The 22,558-nt window shown below is 35.8% G+C and overlaps 1 protein-coding gene across 2 annotated transcripts in view; it reads left to right on the top strand.

The window, feature by feature from the left end:
* The window catches only part of hwt (SH2 domain-containing adapter heavyweight), a 270,959-nt gene that overhangs the window by 206,310 nt on the left and 42,091 nt on the right, over positions 1-22,558 (top strand). For both annotated transcript variants that reach the window (XM_073979567.1, XM_073979568.1), the window contains one exon: positions 15,442-15,576. In XM_073979567.1, the coding sequence (XP_073835668.1) occupies positions 15,442-15,576 (135 nt within the window). The remainder of the gene's footprint in view (positions 1-15,441; positions 15,577-22,558) is intronic.

Genomic DNA, 22,558 nt, shown 5'->3' with positions numbered 1-22,558 from the left:
AATTGTGGTGTCCCGTGTAGTGGTCAGTGGTCCCCAGTTTGTTGTCGTTTCTAAGTTCACAATTGGTGTTCACTCTGCTCACCTGTGTTTTAGGATTTCACCTTTTACTTCTAACTATCACACGGCCTTGGTGTCCATCTGAATTCACTACGTTCTCTTTGATGCTACCGCTAACTTACGTTGGATTTCACGTACTAAATTTCGCGAAGTGATTCCTGTCGTAATTTCGCCACGTGCTTTTATAGTACCATGTAAACAACAGCCAGAACCTTATCCTCTTGCATGTTGTAGCTTGTTGTTCACTTCGCCGGTATGCACTAAAGTTCTCCGCACATGCATCGTATTGTCAGTCGTTAACAACCGAGTTTTTATAACGCCACCCATACTTCAAGTTGTGGTCTATATACAAATGTTAGTTGATGTGATCAACAACGCTAAAACCTAACACCTAAATCTAGGATCTTGAAATTTTGTAAGGAGGTCACAATTGATTCAAAGGTGGGGGACATATGAATGTATTTCTCAAAGTTCTCATAAGAATGGTAGCAATGTTGCAAGCAATCCTAGATTCTCCAAAACCGCCATCTACACTTCAAATTCTAGATACAGCAACAATGACTTATCTTCTGAGTGAGTGACTCAAAATGCAGCTAAAACAGCTGAAAATTTTAAAGAAATTTTCTGTAAGTGAAATTCTTCTACAAACCATTATTTGAGACGAATGATGTCTAAGGCAAACATTTTCTCCACTAAATTTTACTACAATTCAGCAAAGAAATGAAATCGCTATTTGCATTACATACCAAAGAAATGTCATAATCAATTTTGCCAAAAAAAAAAAAAAAACAACAACGAGGCTAAAATTGACAAGTTTCCATAATTTCTAAATTTTTTGAAAATATGTGAGTTAAGATTCCATATGCTGTCTCTGGCAACTTTACTGCAAATATTGCAGGGAATGTTTTAGGGATACGCAGTGAATTGCAGTAATCGATTTTTCGATTATTCGGTTATCGTGAGAAACTTAAAACTCGATTTTCGGTTAGTCGATTATTTGAGAGTGTTCTAAAAGTCGACTTTCGATTAATCGTTAACCGCCGAAAACCGATTATAATCGACCACTTTCGTTGAGGCGATCCGTGATGGTTATACATATGTATAAAAATGTACCGTCCATTACGCGGTTTTAGCGCACCCAATAGTCAACAACGACTAATAGTCGACCACGATTAATAGGCGACCACGAATTATAATAGACTACGACTAATGGTTGACTACGAATAGTAGTTGACTCCGTCTTCCGAAAGTCGACTAAGCATAATCGATTATCTGGTTTTCGCACAGTCAATAGTCGACTACGACTTTTGGAAATTTTACGGTTAATAATCGATTAACCGAAATCGAGTTTACGTATCCCTAGAATATTTTTCTTAAAACCCTCGTGCGGTTCACTACAGATGTATTTAAGGAGCATTTAGTGTAAATGATGATTGCTTAAGTCTGGTGTATTCTCTCATTAGCTAAACTTCATCATTACTCTCTATTATAGAGATTAATATTTACAAAACGCACAGACAGCCTGCAAAATTTACTGATCCCTACCAATATCATGATTTCATCTCGGCGAAGGAAATTATCAATTGGATTTTCAGTTTTTGAAATGATGATTTTTCTAGTGAAAATCTGAACTCTTTAAGCATCGAGAATTCTCATGTTAATCTCATGCACACTTTTCGGCTTTCCAAAAAAAAAAAAAAAAAAAAGAAAACAAAAATCAACAGAACAAAATATTTGCAAGCTGATAGCACGATTCAACTAAGAAATCATCGATTTATATTTTTCCGATTTTTGGGCAGGTTTTTCGGGACATTGACCACTGTGTAATGACATCAAAACAAGAACATTTATAGTGCCATCTTTACGTCAACATATATATGTAATTTATATAAGGTTTTTAAATCTAGGATCTTTAAATTTGTAAGAAGTTCGCGATTCCCCAACAACGCCATCTGTACTTCAAATTGTAGATATTACCATCTATGCTTCAATTTGTAGGTTATGTAAAGGAGTTAGGACTAATCGAACATACCCACCCCGGTGAAAGCGTTAAAATTTTGCATCAAAGGAATTGTTACTTAATTTATAATTGACATTTTTTCTAAAGTGAACGTTTCGCTTACTACAGAGAAAAATAGTAACACTTTTATAAGCTGAAACCTTTTGTCATGGCCTTGCGACTTTGTATTTATGTTTGTGTCTTTCAATAAAACGTGTTGATATTATCAGCTTTTATTAACAAAATCCACTTTAAATCCTCTTTAGAGAGCACTAAACATCTACCTATGATTGCTGCATAATAAGCCATAAGCAACAGGATGGATGCTCGGCAACTGCAACCAGCTACTACCGCTTAGTGGCCAAACTGTGATTTTCTTTGCTACTTCTTCATGGCATGTCAGAAGGTTTTTCCATAAAAGAAACTGGCAGCCAACGAGTGTTACATATGGCTTCCATTCGCTTGGATAACAAGATTTTTTCATTAATTTTAAATGAACTTCTTTCCACACACACACACACACACAGTTGTGGCAGGATGCTTTTGCCATGATGGCAAACATCGTGGTACATAGAAAGAAATTGTTTGGTAGTGTTGGCCTGTGAACTAGTCGTAAATTGTTCTTGTTTAATAGTCACAAAAAATGTTCAAGTAAACTATGTTGTGTATAACCAACTGCGAAAGAGAGAGAAAGAATGAATCTGCATTGCTGTGAAAATATTTCACACAGAAAACCCATTTGGCCACTGTTCTTGTTTTTAAGTATGGCAAGGAATGCAAGTCTTTTTAGCCAAAGGTAATATGTACTATCCCACTCCATGAATCATTTGTGTTAGATGTTTGTCCTTAGAATGCTCTATACAGCAGCCATAGAATGGCTGGTTGCATGTGCATGTGTGGGTATTGCATTTCATTTAGTTTACCCTCCCAGTAATTTGGCCTTAGTCCAAAAATGTGTAAGGAAACAAAGCCTAGAATCGTGTCAAAGTATTCGTCGATCTGTTGCCATCATGACCACCATATGGTGGCAGTTTATTTCCTCCTTTGTTTGGGGTTTTTATGTATGGAAATAAGGGTATTGTAGGTTTGATGGGTTCGTAATGTGGGGGGAAATAAAAAAGAAACGTAAATTCGTAGATATTGCTTCAACGCCATCTATACTTCCATTTCTAGTCGAGGTTCAGACGTTAGGCGATGTGTGATTTATGATCAAAGGTGAAACATAACGGCTGAATATAAGATCTTGAAATTTAGTAAGCGGGTCTCAATTCTCTTAAAGGTGTGGTATAATTATAATTCTATAATTCTTTCAAGAAGGGTATTAAAATAGCAAAAAAATCTACATATTTCAAAATCTCCATCTGTACTCCAAATTCTAGTGTATAAATATGAGTTATGAGTAAATGACTGCCCTGTAGACTATTCAGAATCTAGCATATAGGAATTTCTCAAGAAATTTGGCATTTTGGTACAAAAACTGAAGATAGAAACAAATATTTTAAACTTTAAACACGTTTAAATGTTCAACGCCATCTACACTTAAAACTCTGGTAACTATAACATGTAAAACGTATACTTTAGTTGAAAACATGCCATAGAAAGAAGATTTTTAATATAGGATTTGGAAACTTCCCAAGAGGATTTTTTTTTTTGAAAATTACGTCCAGAATGATATTAAAACGGCAATCAATCTAAGATATGTTTACGACGCCATCTACACTTCATTTTCTGTTAAATATGAGTGAGATTGTGATAGTTCTTTAGTTCCAAGTTATGCCACCAAATCTGTGATCTTGGAATTTGATGGGAAAATTCTTTCTTTCCAACATTGCAAAAAATATATAGTTTTAATGTAAAAGAGTTAGGTGGTGAGGGACCGGCTTCAATCGAAACCCAGACTAAATGGCTGTAATATTGGAAAATACGTTCTAGAAAGTTACAGTTCAGGGTATTGCTACTATTACAGCTACTTTTGTCTAAATAAATAATTTAAATGAAATGTGACTGACTAAACTTTGGGGACTGAAGTTTGTGAGTTTGGTAGTAATTCGAACGAACTTGAATTCGAATCGTCTTAGAAAAATAGGCCAATAAATTTGTACCAAAGAGTTGGGTTGTTGAGTGGTTGAGAGTAGGGAAAAAGCGACTGAATCTAGGATTTGGAAATTCCCCAAAAGGATTTTTTTTGAAAATTCCGTCCAGAAGGATATTAAAATGGCAACCAATCCAAGATATGTTTACAATGCCATCTACACTTCATTTTCTGTTAAATATGAGTGAGATTGTGATAGTCCTTTGGTTCAAGGTGATGCCACCAAATCTGTGATCTTGGAATTTGATGGGAAAATTCTTTCTTTCCAACATTGCAAAAAATTATATAGTTTTAATGTAAAAGAGTTAGGTGGCGAGGGACTAACTACAATCGAAACCCAGACAAAATGGCTGTAATATTGGAACAATGCGTTCTAGAAACGTATAATCCAGGGCATTCTAACTATTTCAGCTACTGACTAAACTTTGGGGGCTGAAGTTTGGTAGTGATTCGAACGAATTTGATTCGATTTTTTGAAAATTCCGTCCAGAAGGATATTAAAACGGCAATCAATCCAAGATATGTTTACAACGCCATCTACACCTCATTTTCTGTTAAATATGAGTGAGATTGTGATAGTTCTTTAGTTCCAAGTGATGCCACCAAATCTGTGATCTTGGAATTTGATGAGAAAATTCATTCTTATAGGGTTTCAACATTGCAAAAAATTATATAGTTTTAATGTAAAAGAGTTAAGGCCTGGGTACATAAGCTGCCTCGCCTGCTTACCTTGCTTTCCTGCTTCATTTCTGACATAATAAAAATAAAAGAATAAAGAAGGGAAGGGTAACCTAGTTAGAAATTGGCTCGGCCTTCTTTATTCTTTTATTTTTGTTATGTCAGAAATGAAGCAGGAAAGCAAGGCAAGCAGGCGAGGCAGCTTATGTACCCAGGCCTTTAGGTGATGAGGAACTGGCTACCATCAAAACCCAGACCAAATGGTTGTAATATTGGAAAATACGTTCTAGAAAGGTATAATCCAGGGTATTGGCAATATTTCAGCTACTTGCATCTAAACAAAATGATTTAAATGAAAAGTGACTGACTAAACTAAACTGACTAAACTTGAATCTATGATCCATAAAAGTGCGGTATTCATATGAATTTTTTAAACTTCTTTCTGCAATGCCATGAAAACGGCAGAAAAAATATTTCAGAACGCCATCTACACATAAACATATAGTTAATTTACATAATGTTTTGTTTAATGAGTGGCCAATTGATCACTAATCGCAAGCGGAATAAAAACCGTATAATTCACAAAAAGGTCACAGTGGTTATTGCAAAGTCTTTCCAGAAGGGTAGAAAAGGGTAGAAAAAAATAAAAAACTCGGAAATTGGTACAACGCCATCTATACTTCAAAATAACGGGCGAGTTGTGTAGGAAAAGTAAATTGCTTGGCATACTTTTTGGAGAATGTTGGAAACCATGTCTAAGGATGAGTATATTGCAGCCAACCGACCAAGGAATTTCCAAACCCCAATCTGTTTATTTTTCATTTGTTTATTTTTCTGCTTTCTAAAAATCCATATTTTAAAAATCTACCTACAACTCAAGGTATTGATCGCGTTACTAAAAATCCGAAGTCCGGTGTCTATACGGATTTTTCTACCCTCAGCATTTATGCTAACTAAGGTATACTTTAATACGGGCAAAATATGCCTCATAGAAATAATAGTGGTAGACCCCAAGTATGTTTGGACGAAATCCGTTTCAGACAATTTGGAGTTGATTTAGCCATGTCCGTCTTTCTGGCTGGCTGGTTGGAGCGCAGGATAACACTCGAACGGATAAACCGATTCGGTCCAAAATTTGGCTTTCGTAATATTTTGTCCAAACTTAGTTTAAGTTCGAAGGTGGACCATATCGGTCCACTCCTTCAGGTACCTCCTCCACAAAAGTTCAAAAATGTTCGGAAAAATTGTGCAAACGATAACTCTTAAAGGTAGTAACCGGTTTGGTCCCTACTTTACTCATCCTGAAATTTCTACCATACATAGATGAGGTTCTAATATGGACTCGATCGTTCCACTACTTTGGGTACCTCCCACACAAAATTTCAGAAAAGTTCAGTTTAGATCCTGCTCTCGAATCGCTTTGATTTTTGTTGTCACAGCTTGTATTTTCTGGCCCCATTACGGCAGTATAAATTTTATCAGTTCGAAAATATTCGGAAAAATTGTGCCCACGATAACTCTTGAAGGGAGTAATCGATTTGGCCCATGCCTTGCACATCGTGAAATTTCCTTCAGATAGTGATGAGGTTCCAATATGGACTCTATCGGTCCACTTCTTTGGGTACGTCCCCCATATAATTTCGAGCAAGTTATGTTTAGGAGCTGCTCTTGAATAGCTTTGTTTCTTTTTGCAAACATTTGTATTCGCAGCCCCCATTATGACGCTACCTATTTTTTCAGTGGCAAGTCCATACTTCCTGAGGAAATGGCTCGAAAGCTATAAAAAAGATCTATGGTACTATCGTGCGCTTAGGGCACTCTCGAAAGGATCAGCCGATTCCTTCCCAAGTTGAGCCTTCTTAATATTAGTCCAAACTTAGTTTAAGTTCAAAGATGAGCCATATCGGTCCACTCCTTCCAGTACATTCCCCTCAAAAGTGCAAAAAAAAATGAACGTTTCAATCCACACAGGCTGAGGGTATATCTTTGTCGGCATAGCCGACGGATACTTTTTTACTTGTTATTAATGCCTAAATACCTTAAGTTGTAGTTAGATTTTTAAAATATGGGTTTTTAGTATCCATATAAATATCTGCTCTGTTCCAGCACCTGAAAGAATCTTAAATTTTTTACTACGATAACAAATTTTCCTTTATGTTACCGAAAAAATAGTAAAAATTAGAAGATTCTAGTAGTTCTGGAACAGACAAATATATGCATATTGAAATCAAAAAATGAACAAATTGGTATTTGGAAAATCCTTGGGCGCTTGGTTTGAGTATTGAGTATAGACATGGTTTTAGACATGCCGAAGAGTACTGCCTATTTTACTTATTATTTGTTTCCTATTCCACCTTTATTTCTTTTGTCCCGTAGCCACTGTCATTAGTTTTCTAAAAAACCAGCTAACCGACATGGCATAACACCTCCTATGGCTGGGTGGGTGTTATTAGGATGTGTTTAAATATTTATGGACGTCATTCAATGGCACCACCACCACAACATGAATTGAAGAATGGTCGTAACATTTCACTTGTTTCAGTGTAAAATAAAGACTACAAATAGTCAAAAGAATGAAACAAATGACCAGCTTAAGGGCAACATTTTGGTTTTAGATTGCAATTGCAAAACTTAGGCAAATATTTCAGGCAAGCCTTGAAGTTGGAGGTTTCTTTTATTATTTGAACAAAAGCAGAAGAATTGAGGTAAGGGCAAAAACAAACATTTAATGGTTTTGTAAATTTTAATGACTCTCTTGGGGACAGAGAATGATGAGATGATGCGTATGGCTGGGTCATCATCTCAAGTTACTTAATACTTTTTACACTTGCCACACTTGTGTCAGTGTTGCAAGTAATTTCTTAACGTTAACACCTGTGCTTCGTAACATAACAACAACACGAAATGTTTTGTCGCCGTTGCTGGTTGGATTTTAAACCCAAAGACAATTTTATACAATGTTCTGGGCCCTGTGCCTGGTTCTATCACAATCGTTGTGTCCAAATGCCAGATGAGGTGGCACGGCAGATGTTGCAAAACAAGGAACTTGAGTGGTATTGTTGGCAGTGTCGTCAATTGTATCGCTTGCAGCTGTACTTTGAGGTATAAGTGTGTGTGTGTGTATTTAGACAAAAATCAAAAATAGAATAACTACCTTTTCCTCCAACTCACACCATCAAACGTTTCATAATATTTTGAAGATTGTGCAAATGAATCATCGCATTTTAAGACCTTGACATTTCCCACAAGAGAGAGTGAATAAAAAAGGGCTTCTCATTATATCAGCAACAACAAAAAATCGCGTTGTATAAAATGCGTTTCAAGTGGAAATTTATTTTTATAATTTTTTAAAGCTTTCCTCCGCCCCAAACACGCCACAAATGTTACATTTTTAGCCAAGCTCTTGGTGTTGTTGGCTTAGCACAAATGACCTTCAACTTGAAAAATGTCTTAAGCTAAAGGTGTGGTAAGGCATAAATGAAAATAACAAACAACATTCTAAAGCGAGCAACCTGAACCTCCTAACATGCCACGCTAAAACACTTGTCTTTAATGCCACACAACATATCCTTTAGTAGTGTATAAAGAAACATGTTCACCGGTGATTGATGGCAGCACATACATAAAAAAGAGTTCTACAAAAAGATTGATTAGTTTGATATTTGAAGAAGGGAAACATATTGAAAGGAAATATTACATGATTCCTCGGCATAAGGAACACACAAAGCATGAAGAAGTGTTACGGAACCTTTTGACACTCACTTTAGTGATAACTTTATTTGATTTAGTGATGATGTCCTAAGGGACCTTTCTTTAAGAAAGTAAAACAAAATAATTAATGGAATAGATACTTTTTGTGAAAAATGTGTAATTTTCTTAGTTTAGGTGTTAGGTTAGGAGTGACTGGCCCTTAATCATCAAGCGACATTTTGTAGGAATAATACTGAAAGGCGTGGATTATTCAAAGAGCGTCATCCAAAGGCGTGAATTAGCCAGAGAATATCTCTCAAATGCGTGGATTATCCAAGGAATATCTCCCAAAAGGCGTGGATTATTCAAAGAATATCTTTCTAAGGCTTGGATTAGCCAAAGAATATCTTCCAAAGACGTGGATTATCCAAAGAATATCTCTCAAATGAGTGGATTATCCAAAGAATATCTCTCAAATGAGTGGATTATCCAAAGAATATCTCACAAATGAGTGGATTATCCAAAGAATATCTCTCAATTGCATCCACGCAATATCCAAAGAATATCTTCAAAAGACGTGGATTATCGAAAGACTATCTTCAAAAGGCGTGGATTATCCAAGCAATATCTGCAAATGGCGTGGATTATCCAAAGAATATCTCTCAGTTGCATGGATTAACCAAAGAATATCTTCCAAAGACGTGGATTATCCAAAGAATACCTCTCAAATGTGTGGATTATCCAAAGAATATCTTCCAAAGGCGGGAATTATCCAAGGAATATCTCTCAAATGCGTGGATTATCCAAAGACTATCTTCCAAAGGCGTGGATTATCCAAAGAATAACTTCCAAATGCGTGGATTATCCAAAGAACATCTTCCAAAAGCGTGGATTATCCAAAGAATATCTCTCAAATGCGAGAATTATCCAAAGAACATCTTCATAAGGCGTGGATTATGCAATATCTTCAAAAGGCGTGGATTATGCAATATCTTCAAAAGGCGTGGATTATCCAAAGAATATCTTCCAAAGGCGTGGATTATCCATAGAATATCTTCCAAAGGCGTGGATTATCCAAAGAATATCTTCCAAAGGCGTGGATTATCCAAAGAATATCTTCCAAAGGCGTGGATTATCCAAAGAATATCTTCCAAAGGCGTGGATTATCCAAAGAATATCTTCAAAAGGCGTGGATTATCCAAAGAATATCTCTCAATTGCGTGGATTATCCAAACAATATCTCCCAAAGGCGTGGATTATCCAAAGAATATCTTCCAAAGGCGTGGATTATCCAAAGAATATCTTCCAAAGGCGTCGATTATCCAAAGAATAACTCTCAATTGCGTGGATTATCCAAAAAATATCTTCAAAAGCGTGGATTATCCAAAGAATACCTTGCAAAGGCGTGGATTATCCAAAGAATATATTCCAAAGGCGTGGATTATCCAAAGAATATCTTCCAAAGGCGTCGATTGTCCAAAGAATATCTTCCAAAGGCGTGGATTATCCAAAGAATATCTTTCAAAGGCGTGGATTATCCAAAGAATATCTTTCAAAAGCTTGGATTAGCCAAAGAATATCTTCCAAAGCAGTGGATTATCCAAAGAATATCTTCCAAAGGCGTGGAGTAACAAAAGAATATCTTCCAAAGGCGTGGATTACCTAAAGAATATCTTCCAAAGGCGTGGATTATCCAAAGAATATCTTCCAGAGGCGTGGATTATCCAAAGAATATCTTCCAGAGGCGTGGATTATCCAAAGAATATCTTCCAAAGGCGTGGAGTAACAAAAGAATATCTTCCAAAGGCGTGGATTACCTAAAGAATATCTTCCAAAGGCGTGGATTATCCAAAGAATATCTTCCAGAGGCGTGGATTATCCAAAGAATATCTTCCAAAGGCGTGGATTATCCAAAGAATATCTTCCATAGGCGTGGATTATCCAAAGAATATCTTCTAAAGGCGTGGATTATCCAAAGAATATCTTCTAAAGGCTTGGTTTAGACAAGTAATATCTTCCAATGGCGCGGATTATCCAAAGAATATCTTCCAAGGTCGTGAATTCTCCAAAGAATATCTTCCAAGTGCATGTATTAGGCAAAGAATATCATCCAAAGGCGTGGATTATCCAAAGAATATCTTTCCAATCCTCGGATTTTCCAAAGAATTTCTTCCAAAGGCGTGGATTATCAAAGGAATATCTTCCAAAGGCGTGGATTATCCAAAGAATATCTTCCAACGGCGTGGATTATCCAAAGAATATCTTCCAAAGGCGTGGATTATCCAAAGAATATCTTCCAAAGGCGTGGATTATCCAAAGAATATCTTCTAAAGGCGTGGATTATCCAAAGAATATCTTCCAAACGCGTGGATTATACAAGGAATATCTTCCAAAGGCGTGGATTATACAAGGAATATCTTCCAAAGGCGTGGATTATTCAAAGAATATCTTCTAAAGGCGTGGATTATCCAAAGAATATCTTCCAAACGCGTGGATTATACAAGGAATATCTTCCAAAGGCGTGGATTATTCAAAGAATATCTTCTAAAGGCGTGGATTATCCAAAGAATATCTTCCAAACGCGTGGATTATACAAGGAATATCTTCCAAAGGCGTGGATTATACAAGGAATATCTTCCAAAGGCGTGGATTATTCAAAGAATATCTTCCAAAGGCGTAGATTATCCAAAGAATATCTTCCAAAGCCGTGGATTATCCAAAGAATATCTTCCAAAGGCGTGGATTATCCAAAGAATATCTTCCAAAGGCGTGGATTATCCAAAGAATATCTTCCAAAGGCGTGGATTATCCAAAGAATATCTTCCAAAGGCGTGGATTATCCAAAGAATATCTTCCAAAGGCGTGGATTATCCAAAGAATATCTTCTAAAGGCGTAGATTATCCAAAGAATATATTCCAAAGGCGTGGATTATCCAAAGAATATCTTCCAAAGGCGTGGATTGTCCAAAGAATATCTTCCAAAGGCGTGGATTATCCAAAGAATATCTTTCAAAGGCGTGGATTATCCAAAGAATATCTTTCAAAAGCTTGGATTAGCCAAAGAATATCTTCCAAAGCAGTGGATTATCCAAAGAATATCTTCCAAAGGCGTGGAGTAACAAAAGAATATCTTCCAAAGGCGTGGATTACCTAAAGAATATCTTCCAAAGGCGTGGATTATCCAAAGAATATCTTCCAGAGGCGTGGATTATCCAAAGAATATCTTCCAAAGGCGTGGATTATCCAAAGAATATCTTCCAGAGGCGTGGATTATCCAAAGAATATCTTCCAAAGGCGTGGATTATCCAAAGAATATCTTCCAGAGGCGTGGATTATCCAAAGAATATCTTCCAGAGGCGTGGATTATCCAAAGAATATCTTCCAAAGGCGTGGATTATCCAAAGAATATCTTCCAAAGGCGTGGATTATCCAAAGAATACATTTCAAAGGCGTGGATTATCCAAAGAATATCTTCTAAAGGCGTGGATTATCCAAAGAATATATTACAAAGGCGTGGATTATCCAAAGAATATCTTCTAAAGGCGTGGATTATCCAAAGAATATCTTCTAAAGGCTTGGTTTAGACAAGTAATATCTTCCAATGGCGCGGATTATCCAAAGAATATCTTCCAAGGTCGTGAATTCTCCAAAGAATATCTTCCAAGTGCATGTATTAGGCAAAGAATATCATCCAAAGGCGTGGATTATCCAAAGAATATCTTTCCAATCCTCGGATTTTCCAAAGAATATCTTCCAAAGGCGTGGATTATCAAAGGAATATCTTCCAAAGGCGTGGATTATCCAAAGAATATCTTCCAACGGCGTGGATTATCCAAAGAATATCTTCCAAAGGCGTGGATTATCCAAAGAATATCTTCCAAAGGCGTGGATTATCCAAAGAATATCTTCTAAAGGCGTGGATTATCCAAAGAATATCTTCCAAACGCGTGGATTATACAAGGAATATCTTCCAAAGGCGTGGATTATACAAGGAATATCTTCCAAAGGCGTGGATTATTCAAAGAATATCTTCCAAAGGCGTAGATTATCCAAAGAATATCTTCCAAAGCCGTGGATTATCCAAAGAATATCTTCCAAAGGCGTGGATTATCCAAAGAATATCTTCCAAAGGCGTGGATTATCCAAAGAATATCTTCCAAAGGCGTGGATTATCCAAAGAATATCTTCTAAAGGCGTAGATTATCCAAAGAATATCTTCCAAACGCGTGGATTATCCAAAGAATATCTTCCAAAGCCGTGGATTATCCAAAGAATATTTTCCAAAGGCGTGGATTATCCAAAGAATATCTTCTAAAGGCGTAGATTTTCCAAAGAATATCTTCCAAACGCGTGGATTATCCAAAGAATATCTTCCAAAGCCGTGGATTAACCAAAGAATATCTCCGAAAGGCGTGGATTATCCAAAGAATATCTTCCAAAGACGTGGATTATCCAAAGCAAATCTTCGAAAGGCGTGGATTATCCACAGAAAATCTTCCAAAGGCGTGGATTATCCAAAGAATATCTTCTAAAGGCGTGGATTATTCAAAGAATATCTTCCAAACGCGTGGATTATCCAAAGAATATCTTCCAAAGCCGTGGATTATCCAAAGAATATCTTCCAAAGGCGTGGATTATCCAAAGAATATCTTCCAAATCCTCGGATTTTCCAAAGAATATCTTCCAAGGGCGTGGATTATCCAAAGAATATCTTCCAAATCTTCGGATTTTCCAAAGAATATCTTCCAAAGGCGTGGATTATCCAAAGAATATCTTCCAAATCCTCGGATTTTCCAAAGAATATCTTCCAAGGGCGTGGATTATCCAAAGAATATCTTCCAAAGGCGTGGGTTATCCAAAGAATATCTTCCAAAGGCATGGATTATCCAAAGAATATCTTCCAAAGGCGTGGATTATCCAAAGAATATCTTCCAAAGGCGTGGATTAACCAAAGAATATCTCCCAAAGGCGTGGATTATCCAAAGAATATCTTCCAAAGGCGTGGATTATCCAAAGAATATCTTCCAAAGGCGTGGATTAACCAAAGAATATCTCCCAAAGGCGTGGATTATCCAAAGAATATCTTCCAAAGGCGTGGATTATCCAAAGAATATCTTCCAAAGGCGTGGATTAACCAAAGAATATCTCCCAAAGGCGTGGATTATCCAAAGAATATCTTCCAAAGGCGTGGATTATCCAAAGAATATCTTCCAAAGGCGTGGATTAACCAAAGAATATCTCCCAAAGGCGTGGATTATCCAAAGAATATCTTCCAAATCCTCGGATTTTCCAAAGAATATCTTCCAAAGGCGTGGATTATCGAAAGAATATCTTCTAAAGGCGTGGATAATCCAAAGAATATCTTCCATCCGATCTTTTACTTTAATGAACTGCAATTTTGGAGTCCTAGTTCTCTTCGGAACCAACTTTTGGCAATTGTAGCCATTATTAAAGTTTTTATGATGATGTTTATTTCCCATGCATTATCTTAGCAACACTGAACTAAATCCTTAAAATATTCACGCTTTAAACATGATTCCATCATTGCCATTATCACATTTTATGTTGAATAAAATAAGTTGTCAACTGAAGTGTTTAAGCTTCCGCTAGCTTTGTTTCACAACCATCTTTTAGATAGAAAACATTTATAATACCTCGTCTCCCACACCACCCGCGCACAATCTCACCCAAAAATTATGATTTATATGCGATTATTATATTTCGAATTGAAAAGAAATTCCTAAGACGTGCCCATTTTTCAAAAATAAAAATTCCTTAAAAAATTCTTTTCATGGCAAAGAAATTTTTTTAAGAAAAAAACGCAGCTTTGTTTTAAACGCGAAAAGAGGAATGATAATTATTTTCTTGAAGAAAATCGTTTGCCTGCAACAAAACGACAGGAAAGCATATAAAATTACCCTCTTCCTCTAACACGCCACTCATTATTTTAATGCTAAGCAGCTGTTTAAGACAATAAGACCTCTTAAACGGCAGCAGAAGAGCCCGGCATTTGATGGCAGACTCCAACGGAGAAGAATGAAGAAGAAAAAATGCTTTTAACAACGAAATATGAATATCTACTTACTTTTTTTCGCTCAAGCAGTGTGTGTGTGTGTTTGCTTTTGCTTGAGGCAAACAGGAAGCATTAACACAAAGTAAAGTATGAGCCTTTAAAAAACTTTGGCTAAAGTTGGAAAAGTCTAGGATCATAATTACAAAATACTTTTACTTTCGTGGCATAATAAACAATAAGTGAAACAAATATGCTTAGAAGAAGACTTGGCGGAATATTTGGGAGCAAAAAACCAAACAGAAGCCATTGAAACATTCATGGCCACAAAATTTCTGTTATTTCTTTTATATTTTTTTCCTTGGCTATCAAAAAGATATGGTGTTATCATCATTTGCTGACCTTCGACGGGGGTAGTGTTATTCTCCGATAAATGAAGGATGTTGTGTTTTGTCTTAGAACTTTCTTATAGCTTTTCTGTTCCCTTTAACATTTTTGGTGGTTTTTGGTGGCTTTTTCGTTTACGAGGAAAATTATTTGTTTTTGTCTTAGTTTTTTGTTTTCTTTTGGTATCCTTGCCGCTTACGTTTTGGGCTACGTGCTTAACTTGTGAGATTTAAGGATTATTTTTGGTGCTACATGAGAATCATAAGAATGACGACGAGACAAAGTGTTTTCAAAAGACAAAAACAAAACAAGGGGGTGATGGTCTTAATGGCATTTTGTTGTTGTTGGTTGGTGGTTGATTGTCTTAAGGATATGCCAATGATTATCACAACGATGATGTTGATAATGATAATTATGTTGAAGTGTAATTCCGGAATATGTTTAATTATTCAAAGAAACATTTAACAAATTACTTAAATTGTATTTCCTTGTTCTCATCCTTTTCCTCTCTTTCTCTCTCTCTTTTAGATTGCTATCTGTGATGATTATAGTCTGCCTGTGGATTTTGTTAAAAAACGACCGTCCAGTTTTGATCCCTGTTTAGCTGAGGCATTACCCACTAATCCTGAAAATTGGGTTGCTGCCAGTCCTCAACAGGAATTTGTAAGTAGAAATTTTAAAACAGAAATAAAATTTAATTAGTTAATTTGCTTAATTAGATTATTTACAATTGTAAATTATAATTATTGTAACTGAAATATGACATGGGATTAAATGCAGAAGACATGCTTATAACAGTAGATCTGGAAAATATCACATCGTGAATATACAAAAAATCCTAACGTTGGCTTTAATAGCTTTAAATTTAAAAAGAATTCTATAAGTGTATCTTTCAAAGGCATGGATTGTCGAAAGAATATCTTCCAAAAGCGTGGAATATCCAAACAATATCTTCCATGGGCGAAGATTATCTAAATAATATCTTCCAAAGGCGTGGCTTATCTACCGAATATATTCAAAAGGTGTGAATTATCCACAGAATATCTTCCAAAGGCTTGGATTATCCAAAGAATATCTTCCAAAGGCGTGGATTATCCAAAGAATATCTTCCAAAGGCGTGGAGTATCCACAGAATATTTTCAAAAGGCGTGGATTATCCACAGAATATCTTAAGAAGGCGTGGATTATCCAAAGAATATCATCAAAAGGCGTGGATTATTTAAAGAATATCTTCAAAAGGCGTGGATTATCAGCAAAATATCTTCAAAAGGCGTGGATTATCCACATAATATCTCCAAAAGGCGTGGATTATCAGCAAAATATCTTCAAAAGGCGTGGATTATCCACATAATATCTCCAAAAGGCGTGGATTATCCACATAATATCTCCAAAAGGCGTGGATTATCCACAGAATATCTTCAAAGACGCAGATTATCCAAAAAATATCTTTCCAAGGCGTCGATTATCCATAGTCGATTATCCCATGACGTGGATTATTTAAAGAATATCTTCAAAAGGCGTGGATTATCAACAAAATATCTTCAAAAGGCGTGGATTATCCACAGAATATCATAAAAAAACGTAGATTATCCACATAATATCTTCAAAAGTCGTGGATTAGCCGAAGAATATCTTCCAAAGGCGTGGATTATCCGCATAATATATTCAAAAGGCGTGGATTATCCGAAGCATATCTTCAAAAGGCGTGGAGTAGCCGAAGAATATCTTCAATATCTTTCACAGAATATCTTTCGAATTCGTGGATTATCTAAAGAGTATCTTCCAAAGGCGTAGATTATCCAAAGAATATCTTTCAAAGGCGTGGATTATCCACATAATATAATTCGAAGGCGTGGGTTATCCAAATAATATCTGCAATAGGAGTGATTATTGAAAGAATGTCTTTCGAAGGCGTGGATTATTAAAAGAATATCTTCCAAAGGCGTGGATTATCAACAGATTATCTTCAAAAGACATGGATTATCCACAGAATACCTTCAAAAGGCTTGGATTATCCACAGAATGTCTTCAAAAGGCGTAGAATATCAACAGAATATCTTCAAAAGGCGGGGATTGTCCACATAATATCTTCAGAAGGCGTAGATTATCCACAGAATATTTTCAAAAGGCGTGAAGTAGCCGAAGAATATCTTCCAAAGGCGTGGATTATCCGCATAATATATTCAAAAGGCGTGGATTATCCGAAGCATATCTTCAAAAGGCGTGGAGTAGCCGAAGAATATCTTCAATATCTTTCACAGAATATCTTTCGAATTCGTGGATTATCTAAAGAGTATCTTCCAAAGGCGTAGATTATCCAAAGAATATCTTTCAAAGGCGTGGATTATCCACATAATATAATTCGAAGGCGTGGGTTATCCAAATAATATCTGCAATAGGAGTGATTATTGAAAGAATGTCTTTCGAAGGCGTGGATTATTAAAAGAATATCTTCCAAAGGCGTGGATTATCAACAGATTATCTTCAAAAGACATGGATTATCCACAGAATACCTTCAAAAGGCTTGGATTATCCACAGAATGTCTTCAAAGGCGTAGAATATCAACAGAATATCTTCAAAAGGCGGGGATTGTCCACATAATATCTTCAAAAGGCGTAGATTATCCACAGAATATTTTCAAAAGGCGTGGAGTAGCCGAAGAATATCTTCAAAAGGCGTGGATTATCCACAAAATATCTTCATAAGGCGTGGATTATCCACAGAATATCTTCAAAAGGTGTGGTTTAGCCGAAGAATATCTCAAAAGACGTAAATTATCCACAGAATATCTTCAAAAGGCGTGGATTATCCACAGAATATCTTCATAAGGCGTGAATTATCCACAGAATATCTTCAAAAGACCTGGATTATCCACAGAATATCTTCAAAAGGCTTGGATTATCCACAGAATATCTTCAAAAGACCTGGATTATCCACAGAATATCTTCAAAAGGCTTGGATTATCCACAGAATGTGTTCAAAAGGCGTAGAATATCAACAGAATATCTTCAAAAGGTGTGGATTATCCACACAATATCTTCAAAAGGCGTGGATTATCCACAGAATACCTGGAAAACCTAGATTATCCACAAAATATCGTTAAAAAGCGTGGACTATCCACAGAATATCTTCAAAAGACGTGGATTATCCACAGAATACCTTTAAAAGGCGAGGATTATCCACAGAATGTCTTCAAAATGCGTAGATTATCCACAGAATATCTTCAAAAGACGTGGATTATCCACAGAATATCTTCAAAAGGTGTGGATTATCCACACAATATCTTCAAAAGGCGTGGATTATCCACAGAATACCTGGAAAACCTAGATTATCCACAAAATATCGTTAAAAAGCGTGGACTATCCACAGAATATCTTCAAAAGACGTGGATTATCCACAGAATACCTTTAAAAGGCGTGGATTGCCCACAGAATATCTTCAAAAGGCGTGGATTAGCCGAAAAATATCTTCAAAAGGCGTGGATTAGCCGAAAACTATCTTCAAAAGGTGTGGATTAGCCGAAGAATATCTTCAATATCTTCCACAGAATATCTTCAAAAGGCGTGGATTATCCTCAGAATATCTTCAAAAGGCGTGGATTATCCTCAGAATATCTTCAAAAGGCGTGGATTATTCTCAGAATATCTTCAAAAGGGGTGGATTATCCTCAGAATATCTTCAAAAGGCGTGGATTATCCAAAGAATATCCGCCCAAGTCGTGTAGAGCGTAGATTACCCAAAAAATATCCTCAAGCGTCGTGGATTATCCAAAGAATATAAGGCCAAGGCGATGATCATCCCAATAATATTTTCACATGACGGTGTTATCCAAAGAATATTCTCCCAAGGCGTGGATTATCAAAAAAATATTCCCACAAGTCGTGGATTACCCAAGGAATATCCGGCCAAGTCGTGTATTATCCAAAAAATATCCTCAAAAGTTTTGGATTATCCAAAAAAATCTTACAAGTCGTGGATTATCCAAAAAATATCTTCACAAATTTTGGAATGCCCAAAAATAGCCTCACAAGTCGTGCATTATCCAAAAAATATCCGGCCAAGGCGAGGATTATCCGAAAAATATAATCACAAGACGTGGATTATCCCAAGAATGTCCTCCCAAGGCGTCGGTTATCCACAAAATATCCTCACAAGTCTTGGATTATCCAAAAAATATCGTCACAAATCGTGGATTATCCAAAAATTGTATTATCCAAAGGATATCCGGCCAAGGTGAGGATTATCTGATGAATATACTCACAAGGCGTGGGTTATCCAAAGAATGTCCTCCCAAGGCGTGGATTATCAAAAAATCTCCTCACAAGACGAGCTGAATGCAGGCTCTATAGACGAGCTAAAGGCAGTCTCTATAGATGAGCTGAATGCAGGCTCTATAGACGAGCTAAAGGCAGTCTCTATAGATGAGCTGAAGGGAGTCTCTATAGACAAGCTGAAGTGAGTCTCTATGGACGAGCTGAAGTTAGTCTCTATAGACGAGCTGAAGTTAGTCTCTATAGACGAGCTGAAGTGAGTCTTTATAGACCAGCTGAAGTTAGTCTCTATAGACGAGCTGAAGTGAGTCTTTATAGACGAGCTGAAGTTAGTCTCTATAGACGAGCTGAAGTGAGTCTTTATAGACGAGCTGAAGTTAGTCTCTATAGACGAGCTGAAGTGAGTCTCTATAGACGAGCTGAAGTTAGACTAGCTGAAGTTAGTCTCTATAGACGAGCTGAAGGCAGTCTCTATAGACTAGATCAAGGGAGTCTCTATAGACGAGCTGAAGGGAGTCTCTATAGACGAGCTGAATGCACCCTCTATAGACGAGCTGAATGCAGGCTCTATAGACGAGCTGAAGGCAGTCTCTATAGACTAGATCAAGGGAGTCTCTATAGACGAGCTGAAGGGGGTCTCTATAGACGAGCTAAAACTTTTCTTTATTGAAAAAATCATCACTGATAACCTTTTTGTAGGAAAAAGTCATCAATGATAAAACTTTCTATCGGAAAAAGCCATCAATGATAACATTTTCTATAGGAAAAAGTCATCAATAATGATTTCTTTTATAAAAAATTCAATATAAAAATGCATCACTGATGTCATTTTCAATAGGAAAAGTCATCACTGATGATCTTCTAAATTGAAAAAGACTGCACTAAGGGAATCTCTAGCGAGGAGCTAAAACATTTCTTTATTGAAAAATATCATCACTGATAACCTTTTTATAGGAAAAAGTCATCAATGATAACATTTTCTATAGGAAAAAGTCATCAATAATTATTTCTTTTATAAAAAATTCAATATAAAAATGCGTCACTAATGACATCATCTATAGAAAAAGTCATCACTGATGATAGGTTCTATAGGAAAAATCATAGCTAACTATTTTTATGATCTTTTCTATAGATGATGATCTGATGATATTTTCTATAAAGAATTTGACACTGATGATCTTTTCTATAGAAAAAGTAATCACTGTTGATTTTTTATAGAATAATATTTTCTTTAGAAAAAATCATCAAGGATGATCTTCTTATAAAACAGTTATGAGTGATGATCACTATAGAAAAAGTCGTCGCTGTTTTCCCTTTCTATGGGACAAATCATCACCGATGAGCCCTTCTATAGGAAAAGTCGTTACTGATTACCTTTCCTTTAAGAAAATCCATCACTGATTAATTTCTCCAAAGTTAAAGTCATCACTGAAGACCTTTTGTGTGGCAAATAGTCATCACTGGCACTACTGATAACCATTTCATTTGGAAAGACCTCACTTTAAGATAATTATTTAAGTAAAATTTCTGTTTGCTTATTTTTCTTGTGGTAATCCCTAAATGATGCACTTATGAAATGAAAAGTAAAAAAATAAAATTGTCATCACGCATACAGCAGCAGGCTGTGTTCAATATTTCTTTGTTGGTGATGAAGTAAATAATCCAATATGAAATGAGTAGACACTTTTTTATTTTCAGCTCACATGGTGCTCCACATAAACAGTCTGTAAGGCTATTATTTTTTACAACAACGACAACAAGTGTATGAAAAAAAATCTTTGATTCGTTTTTGTTGTTATTGTTTTTTTTTTCTGCTACATTCTTGGCGTATAAAATGTCATAAAGTCATAAATGTTTTCGTTACGTTTTTTTTTCATACACTTTGTGGTCGCTGCTGTTGCTTTTTTTCACTGATGGAAAACCATTTTCAAGGGCTGATGCTTAACAGCATTGCAAAAAAATGATATGAGAGTGAAAAAAATCCAGCAAATCTATGGATGTTTATAAAGAACGTAAATATTTTTGCTTGTATTCTCCATTTTAATGGGGGGATTTAACAACAAGCATCAATACATACAGGCACACGCGTCACAATTGAACACATGAGACTTATGTATCAGCCAGCCCCGGGTAAAATGGGGAATGTTGTAATGCAGCCAGGGGTGGGTATGGAGGACGTGAGGTAGGGAGTGATAGATAAACCATTAATGCTTTAAGTTTGTTTTAAAGATCAAAATATTTGTTAATGGAGTTTGCAAAGGTAGCGAAGAGGAGTATTTCAAGGTTATGTGCCACAAAAAGATTGCAAAATAATGTTTTCGTTATTCTAAGGATATCAATATAAGAATTTCTTTTTGTATAGACATTTTCGACAAAGGCAGGGTATACTTTTGCCTAAAGCTACAGGTGTAGGCTGTACAAACCAATTTCATAATAGGGATTTATATTTGAACATAATTTAGAAATCAAAATTGAAGATTTATATCTTGTCTATCGTACACTGCCAGTATGAACCTGTCTTGTTATGTTATGGGATTTCGATTTCCCTTCTTACCTTTAGCTTTATTTATGTCCTGTCATGGAGGGAGTTTGAAGATAAAATAGCTGAAATGTTGGTTCGCTATTGTTATCGCTACTTTATGGCCCCATTCAATAGCTGCCAAAATCATTATTTTTTTACTAACGTAACGCAAAGGAAATAAGAAAAAAACTCCAAACACAAATATGACAACAATTTTCAATATCATCAATGGCGTTTAGTAAGGACAGTGGGTTGGTTGTGACAAAGAGAGGATAAAGTTTTATCATCAGGAAAGACCTGCAGATTGATTTTAAATTCTATTTAATAAAATATAAACAAATTCTATTTGATAGGAATTTTTTTAACATTAGAGATGACTACAAATTTGTGAATTTTTTCATAGGAACTAATGCAAATAATGACCCACTGATTGTAAAGGAAAAGTTATCACTGATTAAATTTTCTATAGAAAAAGTTAACTCTAGTGAACCTTTTTTATAAAAAAAAGTAATCACTAGTAACCTCTTCCATAGAAACAGTTATCAATAATAACCTTTTCAATATATTACTCATGCCTTTTCTGCAGAAAAAAATCATCTCTGATAAAATTTTCTATATAAAACATTCCCACTGACGACATTTTCTATAAGAAAAGTTATCACTGATGCCTTTTTTGTAGGAAAAGTCATAACGAATGCCATTTTTTATAGGAAAATCATCACTGATAGGATTTTGTATAGAAAACTTCATCGCTGATTATATGTTTTATTGGAGACGTCATCACTGATAACTTTTTCTATAGAAAATGACATCACTGATATCCTTTTCTACAGAAAAAAGTCATCACTCATA

The sequence above is a fragment of the Musca autumnalis genome, unplaced genomic scaffold, assembly GCF_047663935.1.
Source record: "Musca autumnalis isolate F117 unplaced genomic scaffold, ASM4766393v1 scaffold_3, whole genome shotgun sequence".
NCBI lineage: Eukaryota > Metazoa > Arthropoda > Insecta > Diptera > Muscidae > Musca > Musca autumnalis.
Note: the sequence above shows the minus strand (reverse complement) of the source record. Positions and strands in the feature narration are given on the sequence as shown.